The sequence below is a fragment of the Ambystoma mexicanum genome, chromosome 3q (assembly GCF_040938575.1).
Source record: "Ambystoma mexicanum isolate Mex_15411 chromosome 3q, UKY_AmexF1_1, whole genome shotgun sequence".
NCBI lineage: Eukaryota > Metazoa > Chordata > Amphibia > Caudata > Ambystomatidae > Ambystoma > Ambystoma mexicanum.
Genome location: NC_090926.1, coordinates 923,228,448 through 923,243,538, shown reverse-complemented (window position 1 = coordinate 923,243,538; position 15,091 = coordinate 923,228,448). Strand labels below are relative to the sequence as shown.

The 15,091-nt window shown below is 46.6% G+C and overlaps 1 protein-coding gene across 1 annotated transcript in view; it reads left to right on the top strand.

Annotated features, from left to right (window-relative positions):
• The window catches only part of LOC138583117 (ATP-binding cassette sub-family A member 9-like), a 2,332,105-nt gene that overhangs the window by 711,622 nt on the left and 1,605,392 nt on the right, over nucleotides 1-15,091 (top strand). The window contains exon 9 of the mRNA XM_069655077.1: nucleotides 7,155-7,302. Coding sequence (XP_069511178.1) covers nucleotides 7,155-7,302 — 148 coding nt within the window. The remainder of the gene's footprint in view (nucleotides 1-7,154; nucleotides 7,303-15,091) is intronic.

The following is a 15,091-nucleotide window of genomic DNA, read 5'->3' as shown; positions in this document are numbered from 1 at the left end:
AGGCTCTAGCTCTCCTGAAAAAGTGTCTTGCCCCACCAAATACAGCTCTCAGGCTGAGTGGGAGGATTTCAGACAAAAAAAGCTCAGGGTCTTTGAGAACGCGCCCTTGTCCTCCTCAGAGACACCTAGAGGGGATGACCTGGGTAGAAAGCCTGATAGGCACAACCGCCGTGAGCCGTTGACCTCAGTGAAGAATACTCCTTGAGAGCCTCATGAACCCTTGAGTCTAGAGAAAGCCTCTTCGATGCATAAGGCGTCAACACCACCCTCGAAGTCGAAGACTGCGTCATCGACGCCTTCGATGACTTCGTCGAGGGAAAAGCTATCAACGCCTCAAACGTCCACGTCTTCGACGCTTGCACCCGAGGTGTCGAAGTCTCCTTCGAAACCTATGAAACCGGTGTGGACTCCATCGACAACATCGAAGAAAATTCACAATCCCTCGACAACATCGACGTTCGACCTCCGGTATTTCGACGCCTTTCACTATTATGTTGCGACCTTTCACATCTACCTCGACGACTTTGAGTTTTTCTCGACCAGTGATGACTAGTGTAGCACCCACGTCACTTGAAAGAAGTTACACACTTTTACCAAGCTCTGATTATTTCAGATCCTTATCTTCAATATATGAAGAAGGGGAGGACTCAGCTGCCGAGAGACCTTTTGGTCTAGAACCCACAAGACCTACTCTACCTCAGGAGTTTGTATCAGAGGAAGTCAGATTAAAGTATCTACATGATTCTTTACAGGATGCTAGTGGTATTGACACCTCTCCAGAGGTAGATTTTAGTAAACCAGAGTCTGGTTACCATCCAAAAGGATGCTACAGACGCCTCATGAACAGGGTAATGGAATATGTGGGGTCGGTGAGACCCACACCCACCTTTGATCAAGATGACTTGACGGACATCATAGATAAGGGGCCTCAGGAAGACCCTGTAGTCCCCTTCCATATGGCTTTACAAAGCAAAGTATCCACAAATTGGGAGACTCTAGAAGTAATTCCTGCAGTCAACAAAAAACTCTCGGCAAAATACAGGACATCAGCAGCAGATCCTCCTTACCTATCTAAACATCTGACTCCAGAGAGTCTAGCAGTACAAGCTGCAACCTCATCAGGCAATCAGCATACCCTACAATTCCACAGGATAGGGATGACAATAAATGTGACGCCATGGCCAAGAAGGTTTTATCGGCATGCAGCATGGCTCTTAAGTCGGCTAATGCCACATGCACGCCTGGAAGATTCACCCATACCCTTTGGGAAAGCACTTCTATGGCAGCTGATCACCTCCCCGAAGGAGAGGAGAGAGACGGTTTCTTGAATATTATCAAGGATGGGAGAGATGCAATGTGTGAGCCCCTCCAAACCAGTCTCGACTCTGTTGACAGCATCAGCATAGCCATAGCGGCAAGTACCACAATCTGTAGATTTGCGTGGTAGCGAAAATCTGGGTTTGCTCCTGACGTGCAATCCAGACTTCTGAATATGCCCTTTGATGGCACCCATCTATTGGAAAGAAAGCTGATGATAGTTTGGAGCACTTCCAAATCGGCAGCCAAATCCCTTGGAGCTGCAATGCACGCCCTAGAGGGGTAATTCCTTTCGCTTTTACTCTGCATTCGGAAAGGGAAGAGGACAGCCAGCTCAAAGGGGCCAAAGACGATTCACCCATGGTGGACGGGCAAGGGTACCAAGTCTGCATCAGCAGGAGCTGCTTTACCCTCAGCCTATGCTTCAGCCGCCTCAAAACCCATCTGATGTCTTACTACACAATACACCAGTAGGGGGCAAGTTGACTCAGCATCTGACAGAATGGTAGGCTATTACTTCAGATGCTTGGGCACTGGAAACAATTGCCCCAGGTTATTGCCTGCGTTGCCTACGCATACCTCAGAGTCATCCACCGGGGAACAACTCTTTGAAGTTTCCAGATCCGCTCCTTATGCAGGAGATTATGGACCTGCTAGAGAAAGATGCTAAAGAACCGGTACCTGCAGCGGAGAGGAACAAGGGTTGGTACTCGCCCATATTCCTAATTCCGAAAAAGGACAGAGGAATGAGACCCATCTTGGACTTAAGAGAATTAAACAAATTCCTCAGGAAGGACAAGTTCAAGATGGTAACCCTTTCTCAGATCCTTCAGGCCCTCCAACTTCATGATTGGTTGGTATCTCTGGACCTTCAGGATGCTTGCTTTCATGTGCCAATCCATCACAAGCACAGAATGTACCTGAGGTTCGCCGTTGGCAGCTCTCACTATCAGTTTTGAGTTCTGCCATTTGAGCTGACCTCAGCCCTGAGGGTTTTCTCCAAGCTAATTGCGGTTGTGGCAACAAGTCTCAGGAGGGGAGGGATTCATGTCTACCCCTACCTAGATGACTGGTTGATCAGAGCAATGTCCCCGGAACAAGCTCAAAATCATCTAGATTATGTTTGCCATTTCCTCCACAAGTTGGGCTTCTCCCTCAACTTCAGGAAGTCCCATATGATACCATCACAGAAACTCCAATTTATTAGAGCAGTCCTGGACACATCCCTGGGAAAAGCCTTGCCACCAGAGGTGAGGGCTCGACACATTCTACAGATGGTGACCAAATTTCAGTATGCCCAACATCTTCCGGCCTTCGATTTTTTTGAGATTGCTTGGCCTTATGGCATCCTGCATTTTGCTAGTGCCAGAGGCTCACCTGACAATGAGATCTCTCCAGTGGACTCTCAGGAACCAGTGGTCACAGTTCTCAGGAAGGATGTCAGATCTCCTACAGATCCCGAACAGAGTCGCACTGGACCTGCAGTGGTGGGCCTGTCAGGAGAACATCTTGAAAGGAGAACCTTTTTGGCAACCATGGCCGGAGATAACAGTAGTGACGGATGCCTCACTCAAGGGGTGGGGAGCTCATGCCAACAATTTGACCATCAGCGGTCATTGGTCTCCATCGGAGTCCAAACTACACATCAACCTTTTAGAGCTGAGAGCAATCAGGCTAGCACTGAAAGCTTTCCTGCCATCAGTACAGGGAAAGAATGTTCTGATAATGATGGACAACACAGTGGCCATGCACTACCTCAACAAAAGAGGAGGCGTAGGGTCACTGCCACTGTGCAGAGAGGCATTGCAGCTCTGGTTTTGCGCAATTCGAGAAATAATCTATCAGCAATTAACCTAGCTGGCGAGAGGAACACGGTGGCGGACGTTCTGAGCAGGCAGACCACAGTCTCCCACTAGTGGGAGCTAGCTCAGGAAGTCCTTCAAGAAATCTTCACCCCTCGAGTGGATCTGTTCGCGACCAAGGCCAACATGAAGTGCGAACTGTACTGCTCAAGGGAATTTCCCCTGAGAGGAGCTCTAGGAGATGCGTTTGTGGTGGACTGGGAATCTCCACTCCTCTGCGTTTCCTCCAGTCCCCGTCATTCCTCACGTGATAAGGAGGTTGAGGAGGTTAAGGAAATACATGATCCTAATTGCCCTGGATTGGGCCAGGAGAACGTGGTACCCGGACCTTCTGGACATGTCCATCTGTCCTCCGATTCGTCTTCCACAAAGAGAGAATCTTCTCTCACAAGAGGATGGTCAGGTTCTCCATCCAGATATCAGAACTCTCAGCCTTTACGCATGGTTTCTGAAAGGCTGAGATACAAGGATTGGGACTTTCCAGATGACGTAATGGAGTTGTTGCTTTCGGCCAGAAGACCAGCAACCAAATCCCTATACCACTGCCGTTGGAACAAGTCCTGCAGCTGGTGTAGAGATAAGAATATCGACCATTTTTCATGCAATACACCAATGGTGTTATCTTTCCTGCTACACTTAGCAAATCTAGGACTACAAGTCAGCACAATCAGGGGTTACCTTGCAGCGCTATCTATCTTCAAACGCACGGCGGAAGAATCCTCATATTTTAAGACGCCCTTAGTTATTCAATTTCTGAAAGGGTTGACTAATGTCTACCCCCAACTCCTTTTCAAGTTCCTCTGTGGGACTTAAATTTAGTTCTAACATTCCTAATGGGCACTCCTTTTTTGAACCCCTCCATTCCTGCTTGTATATAAGCAGACTTGCAAGACTAAGGCAAGCAGACCAACTATTTGTGGGGTATGCAGGACATAAACTAGGCCTTGCCATCACAAAACAAACCATCTCGAGATGGATTATTCTCGCTATCCTGGAATATTACAAATTGGCAGGGAAAGACCCCCTCAACATCTGAGGGCTCATTCCACCAGGGGTATTTCAGCCTTGTCAGCTCTCAAAAGGGGAGTTCAAATAAAGGACATCTGTGCAGCTGCCACATGGTCGTCTGCACATACCTTCACTAAATTCTATAGTCTGGACCCCTCCACTAGCCAGGAGACCAAATTTGGAAAAGCTGTACTGCACTCTGTGCACATTTAAAACATAGTCATTTTTACTCCAGCCTCCTGTACAATTTACTGCTTTGGGAGTCTATCAAAGATAAGGAATACGTGGGAGGACACAATCCAAGAACAAGTTACTTACCAACTGTAACATTCTTTCGACTGGATGATCCTCCCACGTATTCCTTATCGCCCCTCCTATCCATCCCCACAGTAAAACTTCCCTTGTTGTTGCAGCCTGCGCTCCTTCAAGGGTAGTAACCGTCTCATCCTAGACAAAGCTGACACTCCAAAACGTAACTGCGCAACGGACGCTGCATGCAACTATTTATACCTGTGATGATGTTGGCGCTGATAAGGATGCTGTCGAGGGACATCGACTTGAGGGCATCGACACGTGGCGCCCTCTACTGAAAAAAAAATTCTGAGGCCAGCAAGCTGGAATGGATATATCAAAGATCAGGAATACGTGGGAGGACCATCCAGTCGAAAGAACATTACAGTTGGTAATTAACTTGTTCAACTGTCACATCAGGAACACCTCTTCCTGTCATCTTATTCCTTTCTCTTTGTACTTCCCAAATCTCCTTTTCACACTTTCCTTCTTGACACCTCGCTCCTTTTTGTTAGGTTTCCTTGATTGTCCTGCTGAAACCTCCGTGATCTGTGCATCTTCTGTTCTCTTCATTTCAGACTTGACTCTTTTTTCTAATTCCTTCACACATTTGTGTGTATGTTCTACTTCTTTTGCTACTTTGATGAACTCATCAATTGGCAGATTACTTTTGGACCTCAAGGCTTTTTATTTATTTATTTATTTTACATTTATAATGCACACAAGCAGCCCTCGGGGATTGTGGCGCTGTTACAAGAATACTTTCTTAGTTACATAAGATACAGTGAGAAGTGCTTAGTAGCTCAAAACATAAATGGGAAAGCCTACCCTCATGTTGCAAAGGCGGAAACATCATCAGATATGGTTACAGTTAGAAAGGTCCAAATACATGTAAAGGGAAAGCTGGGCTTCATTTTGCGAGGGAGGCTACAGCATCACATGAGGTTACAGTTAGAAAGGTCCAAGTAAATGTAAGGGGAAGGCCGGCCCTCATGTTGCAAAGGCGGCTACATGATCACCTGTGGTTACAATGCGCAATATATAGCGTACCGAACCCTGAGGTATGTAGGCGCTTTCACTTAAAGTGATTACAATAACTTACAGAGCAGTAAAGTCCGAATACACAGACTAGACAGCCTGACCTCATGTTACGGGCAGCTGCCACAGGAAGTGCAGTTACAATTAGTCACGTCCAGTGTAGGTAAAAAGCACAAGACAGTTACGAATAGAGTATGTCCAATAAAGGCAAGGCACAAAATAGAAAGCCAGACCTCAGGCTTTCATAACTACACTCCAACATAAACTGGTCCCGTAGTCTCTCATTTAATGTACTACCGAATTCACATGAAGCTGCCAATACCCCGAGAGCCATAATACACTGTTCTACAGAGTCTCCATTGTTTTCTTTGCTTTTGCAAAAGTGGTATCTTTCTAAGATAATGCTTACTGATTTCTCATAATGTTTTTCAAGCATTTTTATGCACTTCTCATATTCCGAAAGACCTGCCAACTAGTCCTCTGATAGTGGTGGCAAATTCTGAAATTGCTCATGGCCATAGTTCGCAAGGTAATGCATCAAAAGACACGTTTTCCTTTCCCTAGAGAAATTCAATCCATGCACGCAAGCACATCGTGCTTGAAACACTTGTGTATAGGCGCCTTATAAATAACCAATCAATCAATCAATCAATCATTTATGGTCAAAACTTTTGTTCCACCTTTTACAGGGTATGTTGGGTTCACTTTAAACATCCAAGAAGTAGTTAGGAGGCACCCCTTGCATAGCCATTCCACTATGGTAAAGCGAACAATGATGGCTGTCTCACAGAAGTATAGTGTTGCCTTAACTGTCGGAAATGGTTTGCCTTTGAGGATGAAGAATGTCAGTTTTGAATTCGTTTTTTTATTTATTTTTTATTTATGTTAGGTGATGCTTCCACTGGTATGCTTTTACTTTATCTTGCGGTCTAGCATGGGCTGCTGAACGTAAATCAGGCTGTCTGAATTGCTGAACATAAATCAGGCTGTTCTTATAAGCAGAACAAGGCACACCCGTACAACGGTACGCATCGCTGTAGCTTCTGAATCAGGACCGCAGTTATTGTCGGTTACCCTGGTAACAAAAAATGGCAGCACGTTTTAGCATGCAGCAAAATCTCTTCCTCGGCAGCTCCTCATTTGCTCTCGCCCGATGCCACTATACCTTCAGCACGCGTGTAAACCAGCAGCAGCCGCTCACGCCCTGCCTTGCACTCCTTCGATTTCACGCACGCATTAATTGCATGCGATAGGACAATGGGCGGCCCTCAATTGGAGGCACCCTTAAGTGCTCTCGGGGGACGCGCCATTGCACAAGCGCACATTTAGGGCAACACACAGCTCACCTGTTGTCTGCTGCCCAGTACAATGAGTTGTGGGCCACTCAGTGGAGCAGAAATGAAGCAGCATGCATCTGTGTGGGTCCAGACACCACGGCTACTCAGTGGGGTTGCCGTAGTGGTCTTCATCGCCAGTGAAAGATCCACAGTACAGGTGAGTGGTTTGCAGAGTCCTTTATTGTATACTGTGAATTTGAGACAGAGAGAGAAATGTTCCCGTTCTCTTCTTATTTGTTATAAAGTAATGTTCTCATGGTGATTCTGACCCATCCTCTTTGTCTCCATCCTCTTCGTCTAGATTTTATTTTTGGAGAATATAAAGGAAGGTGCTCAGCTAAATAATGTGACCGAAGACCCGTACCCCTTGACCGCAGTATTTTGCATCCTGGTCATGAATGCGGTTTTGTACATGCTGTTGGCTGTATACTTTGACAAGGTCTTGCCAAGTAGGTGTTTAATACTCTTCTTTTATTTCACAGACTCTAGTAAAGAATAGTCTTAGGTTGTATCTCCAGGACTTGATGCGAGGAAGTCATAACCTTAACATATTGCTGCATGTTCGGGAGTAAGAGTGCACGACCTATTGTTACCAAACGCTGCATCTCTGCCAAGGAATGAAAGACATTCTACTTAACTGCAGCATCAACAGGCTTGATGCAAGTGCAGATAAACATGCATTTAGGCTTCCTAAAACTAATGTGCACCAACTGCATCGTTTCCATCACCTCAAGGTCAGGTGTCACAAATGATGTTTGCCCAGTAACATAATATTGTGCTGGTAAAATCGTGGTTCTTCCAGAACGAGACACCTCCCCAAATCCTGACTTGCTAACACCAGAAAGACTACATAAAAAAATAAGTTCTGGATACGTTGATCCGGGCAACATCTGCATGCCCTGACATTTTATACAGATCCATAATTTTTTGGGACTTTCCATGAATGTCTTTTTTTAGTTTGCACTGATGCAACTTAGTAAAAAGGTATTTGGAGCTCATGTTCAATTAACATGTAACGTAAATGAATGACATAAAAGCCTAGTGTACGGCTTTTACACCATTCATTCATGTTATTTATTTATTTTATTTATTTATTTTTACATTTGTATAGCGCGCATATAGCCCGAAGGCATTATGGCGCTGTTACTTGCGGCATACTTAGTTACGCAATGGTTACATACATAAGGTTACATACATAGGTTACATGTCAGCTGACGGTATATGCTGAGCTTGTAGTACATTGAGGGTTTGTTTCACAGTATTTGTTACTCAATCATTCAAAACAATTTTATGTTTAGGGCACCTTGAAGTGTTCCAGTGAATGTGGTGTGCCGGCTAGGTTTCAAAACGTCAGTTGAATAGCATGGTTTTCATAGATTTTCGGAATGCTAGGTGAGAGGCCTCTGCTCGCAGGGTTGGTGGTAGGGCATTCCAGTGTAGTGCAGCTAGGTATGGGAAGCTGGCCCCACCTGCTCTGGCTCTCTTGACTCTGGGGTTCGCGAGCATGTTTGGGTATGGGGTTCTGGTAGGCCTGGATTATCTGGTGAGGTGCATCCTGTCGGAGAGATAGGGTGGAGCAGTGAGATGGATGCATTTGTGGATGATGGCAAGTGCTTTGAATACAACTCTTTCTCTTACTGGGAGCCAGTGTGCCTGTTTTCTCGCCTCTGTGATGTGCTCTTTTTTGGGTATTCCAATGGCTGCTCTGAGGGCGTTATTTTGTATCGTTTAAGTTTAGCTACGTTTTTGGAGGAAGTGCCCAGGAAGAGGGCATTGCAATAGTCGAGTCTTGACCCTGTTATAGCTCTGGCAATTGTGATGCAATTTTCCTTTGATAGAAAGGGGCTGGCTGCTGTGAGCAGTTTAGCATGGTAGGCTGCTGTTGAGGCGATGGCGTTCACCTGTCTGGTCATTGTTAAATTTGAGTCCAGATAGACACCTAGTGTCTTTACCGCGTTGGCCACTGGGATTTTTATGCTGTCGATTGTAAAGTGGGTGAACTGTGAGTCAAGGTTCTTGAGTGTCTCTTTGGAGCCAACTATGAGAATTTCAGTTTTGTCTGAATTGAGGCATAGGCCGTTGGTTGCCATCCATGCTTGAATTGTGTTGTAGATGTTGTTAAGCGTTTTGGAGTCAGTGTCATAGTCTCCTGTTAGAGTGAGGAGGATCTGGGTATCGTCAGCGTAGTTAGTGTACGAGATACCCAGGGAGTCGAGGATGAGGAATAAGGGTCGAGTGAAGATGTTGTAGAGGGTAGGCGAGATGCAAGAGCCCTGCGGAACACCGCATAGGATAACAGTGGGTGAGGCTGAGGCAAGGTCTGAGAAGACTTCCATGGTCCTTCCTTGTAGGAAAGAGGCGATCCATGCTGTGGCATTAGGAGAGAGGTTAGCTGTGGTGGATAGGTGATGGCATAGGACTTGGTGGTTGACGAGGTCGAAGGCCGCCGATAAATCTAGAAGGAGGAGTAGAGCGGGTTTCCCTTTATCTCTGTAACGCTCACCTGATTCCCGCAGAGGCGCCGGTCTTGACTGGGTGAATGCCGTATCTTTAAAGGTGATGTGTAACACAGGTTGGCTCTTTGGGCTGGACCTCTGTGCACTGTATGTCTGACTCGAAGAGTAAGATGTCTGCAGATAGAAAATATGGGATTAATGAACTGGGGTTATTGGGTGCCTCTCTCCTCTTCCCTTTCTCTTCTCCTGTAGAACCCCAAAGGTTAACGCCCTCACCTTAGGTAAGTGAACGCCGAGCTCTCCATCTGCCTCGGGGCAGGGTGCCGTAACCAGTTTCTTCACTGGATAAGGGTGCAGGCCTCTTGACCTCAGAGGACTGCTGTCCGTCGTTAACTGCACGAACGGTAAGTTCTGGGCACTTCAAATGTCTTAAAAGTCTTTTGTAATGATATCTCTTGTTTTGCAGGGTTCCGGCGATGGTGGATGGCGGGCTGATGAGAGTTGAGGATCGAACCCGCGTGAGGAATAGAAGCGCCTGGAAGCACATTAGTAAGCGCTTGTAGCCTGCTTCACGATGCGCACTAACTGTCCCTTTTATCTTGCAGGTACAAGTTCGGAGCTTTAGAGAAGCTGAAGGGTGCTGGAATACCCACTGGATTCGGCGTGGGAAGGAGTAATGGCACGTGAGTAATAAAGTTGCCCAATGTCTTTAAACGCACCTTCTTTTGTCTTTCAGATGCGGGATGCAGCGCCGAAGGCCTCCGGAGCGTGCGAAGAGCTGGTAAGCTTTTGTCTTTCAGATGCCGGAATGCAGTGCGAAGACCTCCGCAGCATGCGAAGAGTAGGTAAGCCTTTGTCTTTCAGATGCCGGAATGCAGCGCGTTGGTGACAGCCGATGGACCAGGTAAGAGATGCGCTGCCACTGAAGACCGTAGTGCTAACCTGTTCTTTCTTTGTCTTTACAGGTGCTGCTGAAGACTGGATTCCAGGATGGTAAGCCTTTGTTCCCTTAGGCCCAGGATCAGAAGCAGAAGACACGATGAGCGTTCTGCTGCAGAGAATGCAGAATAACGCAAAGCAAGATTCATCCATCGGGTGTGGTTTAAATAGCCTCCTGTAGTGCTTAGGTGTCTCCTTCCACAGCCACGCCTAGGTAAGAAAAGAGTTCCTGCTTTCCAGAAGAGTTCCAGTGTTCTGAACCTAGGGAGTGGCTCCTGCCCCACCCAACAGGAAAAGTAGTCCCAAACAGAAGAGGATCAGGGGTTCAACTGGCAGGTAAGTAAGCAGCATGGTCTGCTGCAGGTAAGTCCACCCAAGCATTATGAGCCCGGCGCTTCCAGCGCTGGGACTGGGCATCTTTATGAGCCTGGTGCCACTGGCGCCAGGACATGGTCCAAAAGGTCCCAATTGGGACTGGCTGGCACTCGGAACCGGGGTTATGGGTCTGCTTCCAAGGGAGTCGGGCAAGTCCTGATCTTTTGGAAGCAGAGATCATGACATCACCCCCCCTCAAGGCCCCTCCCAAACCGGGCTTCTCCGGGGGTTTGGGCTTGTTAGGAAATGTTCGATGAAATCTTTTGATTAGACGAGGCGCGTGGACATATTCTGCAGGTTCCCAGGATCTTTCTTGGGGACCGTAGCCTTTCCAGTCAATCAGGTAAAATAGTTTAGATTTGGAGATCTTGGAATCCAGGATGCTTTTGACTTCAAACTCGAGTTCTCCATCAACTAGAATAGGTTTTAGAGATGTAGTTAGTCGGGTTTGACGTTGCACGGGTTTTAATAGAGAGACGTGGAAGACCGGATGTATCTTCATGTGAGGGGGCAAGTCCAACTTGACCGCTACTGGATTTACTATGGTAGTGATGGAATAGGGACCAAGGTATCTTGGGTTGAATGTGCGTGGTCCTTTTAGAGGTAGATATTTGGTGGATAACCAGACTTGATCTCCTACTTGATATTGGGGGGGCTTCCTTCCGATGTTGGTCTGCTCCTTTCTTGTATTGTTCTTTAGCCCTTTGAAGGTGAGAAACGGCTTCCTTAAAGGCTTGGGTGATTGTAGAATGCAGGTGGTCTACTGCTGGTGTTCCAAGATCTTGGAGTGGATCCAACTCCGAGGTTCGAGGGTGACTACCGTATAAAAGAAAAAACGGGGTCTTCCCAGTTCCCGAGTGGACAGAGTTATTGTAGGCATATTCGGCTATCCAAAGGATATCTTTCCAAGTTATGTCAGTTTGTTGTAGCATGCAGCGCAAATACTGTTCCAGAGTTTGATTGGTCCTCTCGGTTTGTCCGTCGGTTTGAGGGTGGTGGCTGGTCGAAAGTCTCACAACAATTTGAGCCGACCTACAGCAACTTCGCCAAAAATGAGAAATAAATTGACTACCTCGATCCGAAATTAGAACTGAAGGAAAACCGTGCAGTCGGACGATGTTTTCGAGAAATTCTCGGGCCAGAGTTGCTGCTGTTGGCAAGCCTTTGAGTGGAATGAAATGCGCCATCTTGGAGAATAGGTCCACGATTACTAGGATCGTATTGTATCCGGAGCATGGAGGTAGATCGGTGATGAAGTCCATAGAAAGCGTATGCCAAGGGCAAGGCGGGATGTCAATAGGGCGTAAGAGGCCGGCTGGTTTTCCTTTTGACTCTTGTTTTGGGCGCATACTCCACAGGACATTATAAAGTCTCTGATATCTTTTTCCAAGACGGCCACCAGAAGTAGCGCTTGATCTTTTCCGAGGTCTTGGTCATACCGGGATGTCCTTCCATTAAAGAATCGTGATAACAAGAGATTACCTTTTTCTGTAAATCTGTGCTGGGCAGGTATAACCGTTCTTGGAAATGTAATAGGTTGTCCTTCACCGTAAAGTCCTTTCCCTGCAGATGCCAATTCTGTATGTCTGCTATGTTTAGGATTGATCAAATGTTCTTCCACTCCCATCCGAGAAAGGGCATCAGCTTTACCGTTTTTTGTACCAGGTCGATAGGTAATTATGAAGTCAAACTCGGCAAAGAATAGTGCCCAACGGAGTTGCCTAGAGGATTGAGCTTTTGCGGTTTTCAAATATTGCAGGTTTCGGTGATCTGTAATCACAGTAACGGTGTATCGGGCCCCCAGAAGATAATGCCGCCAAGCCTTAAAGGCGGACTTGATAGCTAGAAGTTCCTTATCAGTAATAGTGTAATTGATTTCAGGAGGCGAGAATTTGCTGGACCAAAATGCCACGGGATGCAACTGATTGGTTACTGGGCCCCTTTGTGATAGAACTGCCCCCATGGCAAGGCTCGAAGCATCAGTTTCAACGATGTAGGGGAGTTCTGGGCGAGGATGTTTTAAGATCAGTGCAGAGATAAATCTAGTCTTCAAATTCTGGAAAGCTTGTTCCGCCTCGGTAGACCATTCAAAACGTTTGTTTTTCTTTAACAAGGCGGTGATGGGCTGGACTATTCGAGAGAATTCGAGGATAAACCTGCGGTAAAAGTTAGCGAAGCCTAACATGCTTTGAACACCTTTTACGGAGGATGGCTTTGGCCATTTGAGAATTGCATCGACCTTCTTTGAATCCATACGCACTCCGCTAGGTGATAATATGAATCCCAAGAATTCAACTTCAGTCACGTTGAAAACACATTTTTCCAACTTAGCGAAAAGTTTGTGTTGACGCAATCTCTCGAGGACCATTTTCACGTGTTTCCGATCATCAGTTTCCGATGAAGAATAAACGTGGATGTCGTCAATGTAAACAACAACACACACATCTATGAGCTCTCTGAGGACATCGTTCATAAAATATTGAAAGGCGGCCGGGGCATTGCAAAGTCCGAAGGGCATGACCTGATATTCAAATAGCCCATACTTGGTGCGGAAGGCCGTCTTCCATTCATCGCCCTCTTTTACTCGTACCAAGTGGTAGGCTCCTCTAAGATCCAGCTTTGTATATATGCATGCTTTTCTGACTTGGTCCAGGAGTTCAGGGATCAAAGGTAACGGATATCTATTCTTAACGGTGATCTGGTTCAGGGCGCGATAATCTATACAAGTTCTAAGGTCCCCTTCTTTTTTTGGAACGAAGAACAAAGCTGAGGAAGCAGGGGACTTGGAAGGACGAATAAACCCATTTGCTAGGTATTGATCCAGGTATTGTCGGAGGTGAAGATTCTCAGGCTCGGTGAGGGCATAAATTCTACTACAAGGAGGAGTAGATCCAGGTATCAGGTCTATCTGGCAGTCATAAGACCTATGAGGAGGTAGAGAGTTAGCCTGATCCTTCCGGAAAACATCTTGGAATTCTAGGTATTCTGGAGGTAACTGGGGAGCCTCTGAGGAAATTGCTGCCAGTGCAACACCAGGTCGAGGGTGACAAGTAGAGACACATTCTGGAAACTGAACCGTTCTTGCTCGCCAATCGATCTGAGGATTGTGCTTCTCTAACCAAGGAATTCCTAGAATAATCTGGAACTGAGGGGCCTTGATCACATCGAACACGATCTTCTCATGGTGTCCATCTTGACTTACTAGCGTCACTTCTTGGGTGGTATGCGTTACTGGTCCGGAGGCTATCTCCGTACCATCCACCGTAGTAATGACGTCCTTTACAGCCTTTGGACAAAGAGTCAGATTCATCCTCAAAACCATTTCATGATCCACATAATTGCAATGGCACCGCTGTCGACGTAAGCTTCAATCGCATGCAATCGATCCGGATGTTCAGGGCTAATGAGGACCATAGGTATCACGAAATGCGAGGTCACGGAACTGGTTTTAACGCTCGGCAAGAGGACCTCTATTCTTGTCGGGCGAGGTCGTTTCCCTGCTCAGAGTTTGTGACCCTGGTAACTGCAGCTCCTATTGCCTTCTTGGCTGGTTTCACCGGACAGTCTCCAAGAAAGTGCCCCGAGTTTCCGCAATAGAGGCATAATTGCAGCTGTTTTCTCCTTTCCCGCTCCTTTTGTGTTAGTGGTCCTTTCAGGCCCCCTATTTGCATGGGTTCCCCGGAGTCTACTCCTTTGGTAGGAGTTGGCGGTTTGGAAAATACTCGAGCATCAAACTTGGAATGATCGGCCTTCCTGTTCTGCAGTCTGTGGTCAATTTGAACGACTAAGTCAATATAGTCCGAACAGTCTTGCGGGGGATTCACTACTTGGGCTAACACATCTTTGAGCTCTCCACGTAGACCAATATAAAACATCGTAATCCTTTTGTCCTCAGGCCATCGAGTTTCAACTATCAGTCTGTTGAAAGACGCAATATAAGCCAAAAGGTCTTGATTACCCTGTTGCAATGAAAGGAGCTCATTGTCCAAGGCCTGCCCCTGTGAATGTCTTACAAACAGTCTTTCCATACTGAGCTGAAAAGCTTGAAAATCATGGAGAACCGGATCATCTTGATTAACTAGAGGGATCGACCAGTCTGCCGCATTGCAACTAAGGTATGAAAGCACGAAAGCTACCTTAGCTTGATCAGTTGGAAAGGCTGCTGGCCGGCATAAGAAGTGCAACCGGTACTGGTTAATAAATACTGCAAACCTCTTTGGGTCACCAGAAAATTGTTCGGGCGGAGCCAGAGGTACATTCCCAGGTAGGTTGATCTGCACTGGGTTCGTAGAGGATGTTGAAGGAAGATTTGCCCCTGATGCGGGTAACGGAGTTTGTCCGGCTTGTGACTGTAGCAATTGTCTAGCGAGATCGTCTGTTCGCTCCTTGGAAATAATAAGTTCCCTTCTTAGAGCATTCGTTTCCTGACGGGCTGCATGTACTTCTGCTCTTAGTTCCCCAAGTAACT